Below are 14,355 nucleotides of genomic sequence, written 5' to 3' on the forward strand. Positions count from 1 at the left end.
TGGTCAAATCCGTTTCTGGTGTTTGTTCCCCCTCCATCCCCTCCCTTACCTCAAACGGCTACACAGCTGACTCCGCACGTGAAAAAGCTGAATGCCTCAACTCTGTGTTTGCCTCTAAATCTTGTGTCCCAAACCCATCCCTCTCTGTACCCACCATACCCAGTCGTACCCTGCTGCTCCTGGACTCCGTGTCCTTTCCTCCTGACAAGGTGGAAAAGTTTCTGTCAACCCTCGACTCTGATTCTGCAACTGGACCCGACGGCATCAGCCCACGGGTCCTAAAATCCTGCTCTGCTGCTCTATCTCACCCTCTCTCTGTTCTCTTCACCCTCTCTTTTGCTCAAGGTCAACTGCCATCTGCTTGGAAATCAGCCAACATCACCGCTTTGCACAAAAAAGGTGCAAAAACAGATCCTAGCAACTACAGACCAATCAGCCTTCTCCCAATTATCAGCAAAGTCATGGAATCCATCATTGCTTCTGATATGAAATCTTTCCTCTTCTCCAATGGCTTGATCTCTGATCATCAATTTGGTTTCAGACCAGGTCACTCTACTCTGGACATGCTGCTTCTGCTGTCTCAACAATGGATGGAGGTCCTCAATGCCAAACAGGAAATTAGAGCTGTCTCCCTCGACATATCACGTGCCTTCGACACGGTCTGGCACCCCGCTCTGCTCACCAAACTCTCCTCCTTTGGTATCCATGGAAATCTCCACGCATGGCTGGCGGACTTCCTCTCTAGTCGTCGTCAACGTGTGGCCCTGAATGGGTTTCTCTCATCTCCTCTTCCTGTTCAGGCTGGAGTTCCCCAAGGCAGTGTTCTGGGCCCCGTGCTTTTTCTGGTCTTCATCAATGATCTCTCTGACTCTCTCGAAAATCCTCTCTATCTCTTTGCTGATGACTCCACTCTCTGCCGCTCCATTCCTCTTCCCTCAGATCGGCAGTCTGCTGCCTCCTCACTCTCTGAAGACCTGGACAAAATCACAGACTGGTCAAACAAGTGGAACATGTCTTTCAATCCTGACAAATCTCACACTCTTACTATGTCTCTCCGAAAAGATCGACTGGACAACCCTCCCATCTACTTTCTCAACAATCCTCTCCAAGAAGTTCTGTCGCTCAAGATTTTGGGTCTCACTATCTGCCATGATCTTTCTTGGGAAAACCACATTTCCAAGCTGGCCTCCAAAGCCAGTCGCCGACTGGGCATCCTCCGTCGTGCGAAGTCCTTCCTCGGCACACCTGAGCTCCTCACCACATACAAGGCTTTCATCCGCAGCTCAATGGAATACTGTTCTCCCCTATGGGCCGGTGCTCCTGCCTCACACCTAGCTCGGCTTCACGCTGTTGAAACCAAAGCTTTCAGAATTATTGGAATCTCCCGCGATGAAGCTATCTCTGAGGGCCTTTCACTCACTCACCGCAGGCAGGTAGGTGGTCTTTCTGTCTTCTACCGACTCCTCTCCGGCCTTGCACCCCCAGCTTTCTCTGTGCTCTGTCCCCCAAATATTCCTACAGGTCGCACAAGATCTGCCAGCAACCCTCTGATGGTTAAACTGCCGAAATCTCGGCTCTCCGCTCACCTTCACTCTTTCATTCCTCTTTTCTCCCGCCTCTGGAACAAACTCCCTCACTCCCTTCAATCCCACTCCTCCCTCCAGGTCTTTAAAACAGCTGTTCACCACCATCTCTTATCTTCCCCCATCCAAAACCTTGATCTTTTCTACCCCCGCTAATTCACCCCAGATCCACCTTGTTTGAAATTCCAACTTCTTTCCTGGAAGTCCTGGCAGTGTCCATATGTTTTATACCTCTCCCACTGCCCCCTTCCCACGCCCCCCCCCCAAAGCCCTCGCCCTCTCTCAGATCTCTCGATGTCTCCATGTCTCTCGGTCCCTGCTCTCAAATGTTGTGTTTGTGTCCTTCCCCCTCTCTCCCCATCTTGTCTACCGCTCCCTATGTTATATGTTTTATGTGTCGGTTTGTCTTTCTGTGTGATTAATGTTCGCTCTTTCACGAGCCTCGATATTGTATACAAAAAAAAAAAAAAAAAAAAAACCTGCAGGCACGGAGCTTGAAAGCTGCTGTGAATGATCGCGGTGCCATCTCGTGGTCTTGGTCAGGATATAAGCGAATGGTGAAGCTTGGTCTTGGTCAGGATAGAAGCGAATGGTGAATCTTGTTCTTGATAGCTCGAACAGGATAGAATGAATGGTGAAACTCCCCTTTGACCTCTCCGTTTTATACATTCGCCCAGCCCATGCGGCGGCATCAAAGCCGACTTCAATAGGTTAGGCCAGATATATAAAAAAAGAGTTGTTGATCGTCCCCGCCCGACCCTACGAAACGCACCTGACCCGAAACTTTATTTAATTTGAAAAAAATCATAAAAAACGATCTTTTCACATTCAAATTTGGCGCCGTTCTGCACCGCATGTGCAGTGCGTGCTGCGCAGAGCGTCGCAAGTGCCAGGGCAACTTCACCCATTTTACGTTGGCCATTCATGGCGGCTATTGTGTGAGATTTTTCCCGCTGAAATCTGTATCGATTCGTGCTAGAATCGGCTTGAAATGCCTATTGTGATCGCATCAATAGCCCGTGAGGGCTCTTCCAAGACGGTGAAGGACTGGTTTGCGTGCAATATCGAGTTGGATGTTACAATCTCGGACTTCTATGCAGAGTTCTCAGAGGGCAAGTATGATGGGGATAGGGAGCCATTGCCTGACGATACACGCGGTAATTTTGTCAAAGTATTCGCCGGCCCCAGTAAAACTGACATGACTGAAGTTTCACCAGCTTGCAAAGTTTCTGATGTGACAAAGACTCTTGGCTCATTTCTCAAATTTGTGTTGGCTGCAGACACGGCCACGGATCACAGGATGGAACCCGATGAATCAAGAAATAAAATCATTTTGAGGAGAAAGGAGTCTTTATTTCATATTTTTCCATGTCAACAAAACTCAATGGAAAGTAGGAAAAAAATATAAAAAATAAAAATAAAAACCTCCCTCCCTACCTGAACTTTTGAGAAAAAAGGACGCTCAACAACTTTTTATTTTTATGTGGCCTTACTGCGGCGTTGGTTAGACAATAGGTACGTCATAATGTCCCATGCAAAACATCCTGTTTACCATGTTGACGCTTTTGTTTTGTGACTTAATCCTGTCTTTATTTAGCACACTCTATTCACTATGTGACCTGTCATTCAGAGGCCTAGTGAAAGTACACATTTTCACAAACACGCATAGAAAAATGAAATATTACAAACTTCAAACTTTCTTGTATTTTGACTGGCAACAGTAATCGGCGTTGAACCTACCTTAGTAACGTAATTGACGATCATTCATCATTGTATCCCCGCAACCCCAAAGTAATATAAAGATTACGTCCCGTTGATATGACAGTTTTTCAATGCACAATTTTTTCTGTTACTGTGTTTCAACCGCACCCCCGTTTTTAGGGTTTTCCCGTCGGTAAAAAACCGCGGTTGATACACCGGAAAATACGTAATTGGAATTTGACCATACTTGATACAAGTATGTATAATGATGCAAAGATGAAGTGATTTCATTTTAGCATCAAGAGGTCAAAGGTCAGAGGTTATGTCAGGTAAAAACGTTGTATAGGTAGGGATTTGAACTAAACAAAGTCCATGTACCATGATGCATATGTACAGATTAGATATTGAGGTCAAATGGTGTTGAGGTTTTAGCTCAAAGTTAGAGCAAGCACAGACTTAATGTGGGCATAAGGCATATCAGTGGATGTCGCGACGTCGAATTATATATATTTTAAATAGTAGAGAGTGTAATGCAAAAGCTGCTGCCCAGACTGTAACTACGCTCTACCATAGTAAGCAGTGTAATCTGGTTTCAAGGAACCACCAAAAAGACCAGCTCATATGCTATATGCAGTACAAGCAGGAATTTAGCGAGGGGGCATTGATAACTCGCCTACTCTTTGTGAAAGATACAGTAAGATATCTTAAATGGTCTAACAATCAGTGTTGGAAGACGGGTCCTCCGGCCTGTCTTTACAAGGGAAGGCACACACACATTGATTTATCGCCATGCATGCGAAACATCAACATGACAGTTTATAGCTGGGTTGAGAAGTTTCATATTTTCTCGCATTAAGGCTCGGAAACGAGTTCTTTCTCCCCGTTTTGTGCGAGTTTTAATCGGTGTTCAAAAATGTGTAAGCTTTTGTCCTTGTTATATACATTGGATCCGGCCTTGAAAGACTGCCCCGAGTGTCTCTGGGAAAGGTAATCTTTGAAAAGGTGGTGTTGCATCAGAGGGTGAGGGACACTCAAGACACCACTGCAACACATTCACTTTACACTTTCATGATAACTATGGAATCCATTCAGTTATTGCCACACATTATATTAATCAAAACGAGACGGAAACAGAACGTTTTATTCTCAGCGGAACGTTTGATTTTTCTTTCGCAATCCGTGTAATTCCATGTCGGAGTAGTGACCTGTCTCGGATTGTTACCCCAATGAAAGAAACTGCTTTGCCACAACCGACGCTCCATATACACACACTCACCTCGAAGCTGTCTTTCCTGGGTTTGAATCTCGACCCGGGTATGAACCGTCATCCCGGTGTCTCACAGGCTAGTCGATTCATCAATGGCTGTGCCGTCTCTCAGATGGACGTTAAACGGGTGTCCGCCTGCTGGCATGAGTTGGTGGACGTTAAAGATCCCACGATATCCTTCGCGAAGACCAGGCGAGCTCCCGCCAGCACCATAAAATTTTTTTTAAATGCCCGTCATAACTACTGCTGGGAAGGCAATGACAAACCACCCAGTTTAGCCCTTGACAAGAAACTGCTCCGGCAGCACCGACGCTCTGTATCTGTAGTATTACTCGGCATTCCCTTTAAATCTTACATCACAACGACTAAACCTGCCAAGCAGAGATACTTTTGTATGTCGTTCAGATCATAATTATCCGGTAGCAATTTATACTTGTTCCGTTTTCTGAAACCTGTGGTTGTGATGTCGCTGCTCATAACATTGACCAGGTTTCATGGCTGTCACTCGAGTTTAACAGGTTATCTCTTCACAAGTAGTTATCAAAGGGAAAATACAGCTGTGTATCAAGTCATTGGTCGGAAATGAGATGGGGTTGGGGGGGGGGGGAGGACGCGTTCATTCCAGGGGTCTGTTATCTGTGTTAGCTTGTGTTGATAACCGCTGAGTGTATGACTGTGGCATGACAATACTGTGTGCACATGTACTTCCGGAGTGACCGGAAGTGCCGGACACGTCCGGCCGGGAGTGCCGGACACGGAACATGGATTGCTTGAACTACTAACGTCTCCGTGTCCTTTTATACGAGCGTCTGAAACAGGGTCTCTCAAGCCAGGATCCACTGTAGTAATAAACGCGGTCCTAATTAAGCCCCATTTACGAGTTTTTCATAATCCTTTGTAGACATGCACTTGTAATCCTCATTTCATTTTCCTTTCGCCTCAGTCTGCATATTACATGGGTGCAGACATTGACTGTTCTCAGCTGTCTTCTGCAAGCAGCAACATTTCCAGCTCCAAGCAAAGCATCGATTTAATTCAAGCTTCAGTATTGGGTAAGTAAAAAGGAGAAGTGGAGGTTAAGAAAATGGAATTTCTCTTATTATTATTCTTTCATGCGCAGCACAAGGCTGCCAGGCAGCATCATTGGCTGAAGGAATGGCTGTGTCGCTGATGCAGTGACCGCTGGAAATTAGAACAGCAATTCGGTCACGATGCCGACGATAGCTCTCTCATTCTCTCCCCCGAAAGCCTAAGGCATGAACCGGAGGTCAAATCCACAAAATCGTTATATATTTCATGCATCCCCCAATATTATTGAAAACGCAAGGTTTCATTTAAGAATGTTTGAAATGCGCCGTAATTGCATTTTATGGAATTTGACCTTTTGACCCTGACCCAGGAGATGAGGTCAAAATGATACTGCTCTTGCACCTTCGTGCCCTGTGCTGATCATAACGACCAAAGACAAACAACCATAGGTTGCGGAGTGGGGATTTCTGAGTAATTGACAAGTTCCCAACAAGCATCATGTCACAAATTTATTACTCGTAAAATGTAAAAGTATGAGTCGGTTATGCTTTCGAAGTCAATATTATTCTGCACTCGATTCTTCACCTGACAAAACCCCCCAAAGTACTCAATGCTGTATTACCATCTTCATTTCAGCTTTACCACTGCAAAGCTCGAGTGTCGACGTTATTGTTTGTGACATGCCTTTTGGGAGGCGATTTGGAAGAGGCAATGACATCATGTCACAAACTCGTTCCAGTCTACGGGAGATGATAAGGTATGGTTGAAGATATCTCACCAATACATTATCTTATTTTCACACATCTCGAGGGGTAGTTTTCCATCTTCTTCTTCGGGGTACAGGAAGGCTTGGGATAGTCTAAATGAGTGAATGAAAAAGGGAAGGATGGGAGCAATGAATATGGGAAGGTGGTGGAGGTATGAAGGAGAGAAGGGAGAAAGGACATGTTTGTGTATCCATGGAAAGCGGAGGATGGAGTTCACATTCTGCCACATTTTTCAGCAGATTCTGTAATTGGAGATCATTTTTCAGACCATAACTCAAGTTACAAACATCTGAGGTTGTCTCTACTTCTCTCTCTTGCTTGACCTTCAACTCAGATATAATGTTGGTAGGGGCATACCCAGGGGTGAAACTGACGAAGTTTTGTAAAAAGGAAAAACGACTGCTTTGTATGAGGGTCCAGTGGCATGCTCCCCGCAAAATTGATGTCAAAATATTCTTTTTTTTTCTTCTTTTTTTTTTGTATACTGAATCGAGGCTCGTGAAAGAGCTAACATTTACTTCACAAACAAATCAACCAGACAAACAAAATATATAAAAAGAGGGAGCGGAAGACAAGATGGGGAGAGAAGGGGAAGCACACAAACACAACATTTGAGAGCAGGGAGATGTGTGGAAGGGAGAGGGCTTGGGGGGAGGAGGCGTGGGAAGGGGGGGGGGGCGGGGGAGGGAGAAGTATAAAACAAGGACACCAAGGACTTCCAGGACAGAAGTTGGTATTTCAAAAAAGTGGAATTGCGGTGAAATTAGCAGGGGTAGAAAAGATCAAGGTTTTGGATGGGGGAAGATAAGCGATAGTGGTGAACAGCTGTTTTAAAGACCTGGAGGGTGGAGTGGGATTGAAGAGAGTGAGGGAGTTTGTTCCAGAGGCGGGAGAAAAGAGGAATGAAGGAGTGAAGGTGAGCAGAGAGTCTTGATTTTGGCAGTTTAACCAGAAGATGGTTGCAGGCAGATCTTGTGCGACCTGTAGGAATAATAATAATAATGCATTTATTTTATATAGCGCTTTTCAGGAAGCCCAAAGAATAGTTGCGGGACAGAGCCCAGAGAGAGCTGGGGGGGGGGGCAAGGCCAGAGAGGAGTCGGTAGAAGACGGAAAGACCACCAACCTGCCTGCGGTGAGTGAGTGAGAGGCCCTTGGAGTTAGCTTCATCGCGGGAGATTCCAATGATTCTGAATGCTTTGGTTTCAACAGCGTGAAGACGAGCTAGGTGTGAGGCAGGAGCACCAGCCCAGAGGGGAGAGCAGTATTCCATTGAGCTGCGGATGAAAGCCTTGTATGTGGTGAGGAGCTCAGGTGTGCCAAGGAAGGACTTCGCACGACGGAGGATGCCCAGTCGGCGACTGGCTTTGGAGGCCAGATTTGAAATGTGGTTTTCCCAGGAAAGATCATGGCAGATAGTGAGACCCAAAAGCTTGAGTGACAGAACTTCTTGGAGAGGATTATTCAGAAAGTGGATGGGAGGGTTGTCCAGTCGGTCTTTTCGGAGAGACATCGTAAGAGTGTGAGATTTGTCAGGATTGAAAGACCTGTTCCACTTGTTTGCCCAGTCTGTGATTTTGTCCAGGTCTGCAGAGAGTGAGGAGGCTGCAGACTGCCGATCTGAGGGATGAAGAATGGAGTGACAGAGAGTAGACATCAGCAAAGAGATAGAGAGGATTTTCAAGAGAGTCGGAGAGATCATTGATGAAGACCAGAAAAAGCACAGGGCCCAGAACACTGCCTTGGGGAACTCCAGCCTGAACAGGAAGAGGAGATGAGAGAAACCCATTCAGGGCCACATGTTGACTATGACCAGAGAGGAAGTCCGCCAGCCATGCGTGGAGATTTCCATGGATACCAAAGGAGGAGAGTTTGGTGAGCAGAGCAGGGTGCCAGACCGTATCGAAGGCACGTGAAATGTCAAGGGAGACGGCTCTAATTTCCTGTTTGGCGTTGAGGACCTCCATCCATTGTTGAGAAAGCAGAAGCAGCATGTCCAGAGTAGAGTGAGCAGGTCTGAAACCAAATTGATGATCAGAGATCAAGCCATTGGAGAAGAGGAAAGATTTCATATCTGAAGCAATGATGGATTCCATGACTTTGCTGATAATTGGGAGAAGGCTGATTGGTCTGTAGTTGCTGGGATCTGTTTTTGCACCTTTTTTGTGCAAAGCGGTGATGTTGGCAGATTTCCAAGCAGATGGAAGATGACCTTGAGCAAAAGAGAGGGTGAAGAGAACAGAGAGAGGGAGTGAAAGAGCGGAAGAACAGGATTTTAGGACCCGTGGGCTGATGCCGTCAGGTGCAGTTGCAGAATCCGAGTCGAGGGTTGACAGAAACTTTTCCACCTTGTCAGGAGGAAAGGACACAGAGTCCAGGAGCAGCTGGGTACGACTGGGTACAGTGGGTACAGAGAGGGATGGGTTTGGGACACAAGATTTAGAGGCAAACACAGAGTTGAGGCATTCAGCTTTTTCACGTGCGGAGTCAGCCATGTGGCCATTTGAGGTGAGGGAGGGGATGGAGGGGGAACAAACACCAGAAACAGATTTGACCAGATGCCACCAGGATTTGGAAGAGGGAGACGGATAAGAGAGTTCGTTCCTGAGAACGGAGAGATATTGTTTCCTGGCTCTCCTGAGGGTGGACACACACTTGTTTCGGGCTTTGTGAAAGGAAATGAGATTTCCTTCCGTTTGATTTGCTTTCCAGGAGACGAAAGCAAGTTGTTTCTGGGCAATAGCCTCACCACAAGATTCCGTGTACCATGGACGGGAGGAAGGGTATGACAACTGAAGACGAGATGGGATAAATCTGTGCATGAGAGAGAGCAATTTACTTTGGAAGAATTCCCAGGATGAGTGATGTCAGAGGCAGTCGAGATGGGAGACCAGTCCAGATGATTGATGGCTGCTTGAAGACTGTGCCAGTTGGCCTGAGTGAAATGCCAGACTCGTCGACGCTGAGGAGGCTCTCTGAGAATGGTCAGAGAGATGTCCACTTTAACAAGCACATGATCAGAAGAGCTGATTGGAGCAGAAGAGCAGCAGACATTTTCAGGGAAGTTAGTCATAACCAAGTCCAGAAGAGAAGATGCTCCGTTGACTGAAATCCGGGTCGGGAAATTGACAGATTGTGTCAGTCCCAGTGAGTCACAGAAGTCCTTTGCTGAAGAGCCATGGCTGGTGAGAGGTACCCACACCCAGCCAACTGGCATGGTGACAGTTGAAATCACCACATATGAGGAAGAGAGAGTTGGGATGGGTCGATAGAAGTTGGTCCATATTCTCAGACAGCGAGATGTAGATGGAGTCATCACTGTTTGGTGGACGGTACAACACACATATGAACAAAAGGTGGGAGCGAAGGGTAAGCCGTAGCCAAAGGTATTCCTGGGGGTGAGGTGGAGAGAGGGCAGTGCAGGGCGAGTGAGGAAGAGAGTTTTTTTATAAAGATAGCAACCCCACCTCCAGGACGAGGCTCAGGTCTATCATACCGGAGGAGGGAGTAACCTGGGAGAGATACCAAGGAATCAGAGACATCATGAAGGAGGAAAGTTTCTGTTAAGCAGATCACGTCTGGTTTGTCAGAAGCAACCTGTATGGAGAGATCAGACAAGTTTGAGCGAAGGCCCTGGATGTTTGAGGTCCATACTGTTAAGGAAGAGGAAGGGGGAGCATCGGATACAGAACGGGGGGGGGGGGGGTGGGAGCGGTAGGGTAAGATGTGGAAGAGGTAGGGAGAGCTGTTGAAGGTGTGTCAGAGATTACAGAATAGCTTGGAGAAAGGGAAGAATGGGGCGGACAAAAGGTTTGATGGTGATTGGGTGAGGCGCAGTGAGGTGTTATTTGACGAGGGGGAAGAGTGAGGCAGAAGGTTGAGGGAGATGAAGGTGAAAGTTGGAAGGGGGAAGAAGCGGGGAGGACGCTTTGAGGAGGAGGGGTGAGAGGGGAGTCTAGAAGGGTAGGAGCGAGGGAGTGTCTCGGAGGGGAGGGGTGTGGGGGGAGATTTGAAAGGAATGGGTGATTGGGAAGATTTGGAGGGGAGGGGAAAGGGGGAAGATTTGAAAGAGATGGGTGATGGGGATGATTTGGAGGGGAGGGGCAAGGGGGTAGATTTAGAGGGGAGGGGTGATGGGGAAGTTTTGGAGGGGAGGGGTGATGGGGAAGTTTTGGAGGGAAGGGGTGATGGGGAAGATTTGGAGGGGAGGGGCAAGGAGGAAGATTTGAAAGGGATGGGTGATGGGGAAGATTTGGAGGGGAGGGGCAAGGGGGAAAATTTGAAAGAGATGGGTGATGGGGAAGATTTGGAGGGGAGGGGCAAAGGGGTAGATTTGGAGGGGAGGGGTGATGGGGAAGTTTTGAAGGGGAGGGGTGATGGGGAAGATTTGGAGGGAAGGGGTGATGGGGAAGTTTTGGAGGGAAGGGGTGATGGGAAGATTTGGAGGGGAGGGGTGATGGGGAAGATTTGGAGGGATGGGGTGAGATTGGATTTTGAAAAGTGTACGATTAATGGGAAACGAACATTTATTGCAAAATGAGTTTATTGAGACATTCGAGTCAAAAATGTGTTTGAGGACGCTGAAGGATGGGTGGAGTGTTTGAGAGTTTAGGGAATGAATGAAAGATGCACTATAAGAGATGGAATTTTTTTTTGGAATGAATAGATTTGGTGAGCAAGTCGAAAGCATCCTTTTATAGAAGAAGAAGAAAAAGGTGTTGTCGAATATGACAGAATACAGTTCTTCAGGGGACAGATTAGACATTTTTTTAACAACGTGATCACGTGATCACAAACAACGTGGTCGAAGAACGAACGAACAAATAAGAACAACGAATAAAGGAATAAGAACAGAGAAGGAAATATTTTTTTGGTTTTTTTTTTGAGGAGATTTTAAAACAAGGAAGTATGGGGTGAAAAGACCGGGAAAACCAGAGACCAGAAAGTAATTGCAGCGTGATCGAAGAACCGCTGAGACAAAAACAAAGCCTCAAGCCAAGGTCGGACACGGTAGCCTACTACACTGGGCCTCAGAATACGCGATACGAAAGACCGACGATTCTGTACACAGGTATGAAAAACCAACACCAAGAATACTATTAGACACACCAATAGTTACATACACCGAGAGAAAGATACAGTTTCGACAAAAACACAATTGTGAAAAGTTACTCAACTTCGAAAGCGTCCGCGCATGGACAGCTTTGAAGAGACGAGACCTCCAATCTTGCGCATGCGCAGACCTCATCAATTTTGATACTTTATTTTTTTGGGGCTGATAGTCAAAATTGTAACATAAACAAGACCGAAAGTCTAACAGCAGCATAGCCGGGCTTGTTTGATACTTTAGTTTAAGATAATAGTATGACCTGGGTTGAGATACCAGTTAGCAAATAATGTAAGTATTAAATTATTTTTAAGTACTCCAACTCTCTAAGCTGTCGGTCACCATGGAAGTGAGGAGATTGCATTGAGACGCCATATGGTTTATTCTATATGTTGGTCAGTTAGTTAACACTATCAAAGTGACCTTAGCACCATCCCGACACACACCACTGTGTGTGTTACGGAATGAGGTGTTTTACGGTGGCCGGAGTGCAAATCCTGCCATCAACCTCCTTGAGAGAGGACCCAGTGAGTTGGTACTCATTTTGCAACATTTTATTGGGAGCTATTAACCCTCCAAGTTTCACTCTCGATCTGCTCCTGAGTGCATATGGTTTCACTTTAAACAATGTTGTGGGTTAGTCAGTCTGCGTCATGTGCAGTTCCTCTCCTTATCTGGAATTCACTGTGGCTGGCAAAGGTGTGCAGATCGAGTGGGTCTCCTACTCTACTCACTGCAACGTACAGCTGTTCGTGTGCGTACACACGTGACAGGTTCGACCTGTGTGTACACATGCCAGGTTTGACCGCTTCTACGACAGGTTCGGCCTGTACGGCATATAAATTAAAATGTCGGTCGGTGGAGTCAGCCGTCAGACGTAATGACGTAGCGTGACGAACTGACACAAAACTCCCGCTACTTTAATATATAGAAGACTAGCTGAATGCACCCGACGTTTTATTCTCAGTTGTTAAGACTAATGCATGAGGCACGCAGCTGGTTACAACAGCTTACAGCCCGGGTTATTTTTGAATGAATTTATTCTTCTGTACATAGGTCAGACGCGAGCCCAGTATCAGTTATATTCCTATTATCAGTCAGATATTCCTATTAAGTGCATAAGTTGTACTTCAAGAGAATTTTGAAAGAAGAAGAAGATTTATTGCGAAATCGGCCCAGCCCGGCCGAGGCGGCCTCGCCACCTAGCCTATAACCTTCCCGGGGCCCGTCCCGACATTTTTTGTTTGAGGTTTCCTCCTATCTTTCACCGTTCAGGAGATTAGCGCGTGCAAACAAACAAACAAAAACTTTCTTTATATATTGTTTCGGTTTTTAGAACCTTCACATGTAAATTTAGTAGTAAATTCCCTTATAAATGACTCCTGTGTACATGTCCCCTTAATTGGCTGTTAATTAAAGATTGCACCTTAGTTAGTCCATGTACAACACGTAGGACACTTTAGGACCTCTCTATAGTTATGTCATTATTATGTGTTCCAGGTAAGGCTGTGTCTCCAATAGTTGACTCGACGTTGCATCAATCAAATAAGATAGGTCCCCTTTCAATATCCCCAATCGTCTCCTCAAAGTGCCAGTAACAGTTGGACTGTTTTCGTGGGCATCACACCGCCTCTGCTCGCCCAGCAGCGTTCGCTGCCTGGCGCCAAACTCCATTACGCACGAGGCCAATAAGGGGGGAGGAGCCGCCAGAGCATGGGCGTGGCACCACCTCGTCATCAAAGGTGGAGTCGGGGAGCCCTTAACAACCAACCAGGGCTCGGGCATGGCTTGATAGGGCGTGGCAAGAAACGTCTGGTGAGTTCGAGAGGGTTCCAAGGGCGTGGTTATAAAACCCTTGGCACGAGGCCCCCCACCAGAGACACGTGAGAGGGTTCAAGAGAGACGGTGAGAAGGCAAGGGACGGTGAGAAGGCAGAGACGTGCGAGCAGGTTCAAGAGCCACAGTGAGAAGCAGATGAGTGAGGAGAGAGGATCGACCATACATTTCTTGGCGCGAACATCCTGCGGCGAGTGAGAGTCGGCACGCTCGCGGGTGATACCAACCAGCACTGACGACCGGGTTTTCGCCACTGAACCGGAGCGTGGACGCTCAAGCGGGACCTCGACGTCGTGCCGCGATCCCCGGACCTCCCTGCCGCCAGCTCTGTGGACCGTCTGCCCTTCTCATCCCTCCAGCCATTCCTGCCTGCAATTCCCCATTTGTGTACGTGAGTTTGTGCTGTTTGTGTTGTCCTGTGGGTTTAAGTAAGACTGTATAAGGATTTGTGCTGTCTTCTTCTTCTGTAAATTGCTTTCGTTCCTTCTCTTTCTTTGGTTTTGTATAATAATTAATAAATCCCTGTTCCTTCTTATTCTCTGGTTTCTTTCTCGTCCGATCGCTTTAGTGATTTCCCCATTGAGTACCTGTGGCGCGATTTCGGCCGAACCACTTACAATCGGGTTTAGTCTTCTGTTAACGGCCCGCGTCGCAGCTCGCTTCGCTCGGCGCAATACATCTATTACGCTGCGGCTCAGGCGGGAGTATTTCTTCGCGTACTGGAAGGCGCTGGTACTTAGGTCATAGGAAGGATTGGCCTACTACCCTATTCAGCGCTGACCGGGTGTGACGTCATACCCCCAGGACCGGTCGGACGGCCAGCTTAACAAGACAAGGGGATTAACCCCCCCTTGCTAACGGGAGTGCCGTCCCCCAGATCCGTAACAATATATAGATAGAAGATAGATGATACATTTTAACCTCCAGTAACTTCACAGTCACTACGAAGGGATTAGTGTTACGATTAGATTTACTATAACATTAACGTTACGTTATCATTATTACGAAAACGATATTACTGTCAAAAAACCTAGGCGAATTCCTTACTTCTGCGGTTATTAGTAC

General features: G+C 46.8%; 1 protein-coding gene across 2 annotated transcripts in view; it reads left to right on the forward strand.

Annotated features, from left to right (window-relative positions):
* The window catches only part of THUMPD2 (THUMP domain 2 tRNA and snRNA guanosine methyltransferase), a 55,335-nt gene that overhangs the window by 33,972 nt on the left and 7,008 nt on the right, over nt 1-14,355 (forward strand). For both annotated transcript variants that reach the window (XM_068120026.2, XM_068120028.2), the window contains 2 exons: nt 5,495-5,603; nt 6,217-6,337. In XM_068120026.2, the coding sequence (XP_067976127.2) occupies nt 5,495-5,603; nt 6,217-6,337 (230 nt within the window). The remainder of the gene's footprint in view (nt 1-5,494; nt 5,604-6,216; nt 6,338-14,355) is intronic.

Source organism: Myxine glutinosa, chromosome 6 (genome assembly GCF_964187855.1).
Source record: "Myxine glutinosa chromosome 6, kmMyxGlut1.1, whole genome shotgun sequence".
NCBI lineage: Eukaryota > Metazoa > Chordata > Myxini > Myxiniformes > Myxinidae > Myxine > Myxine glutinosa.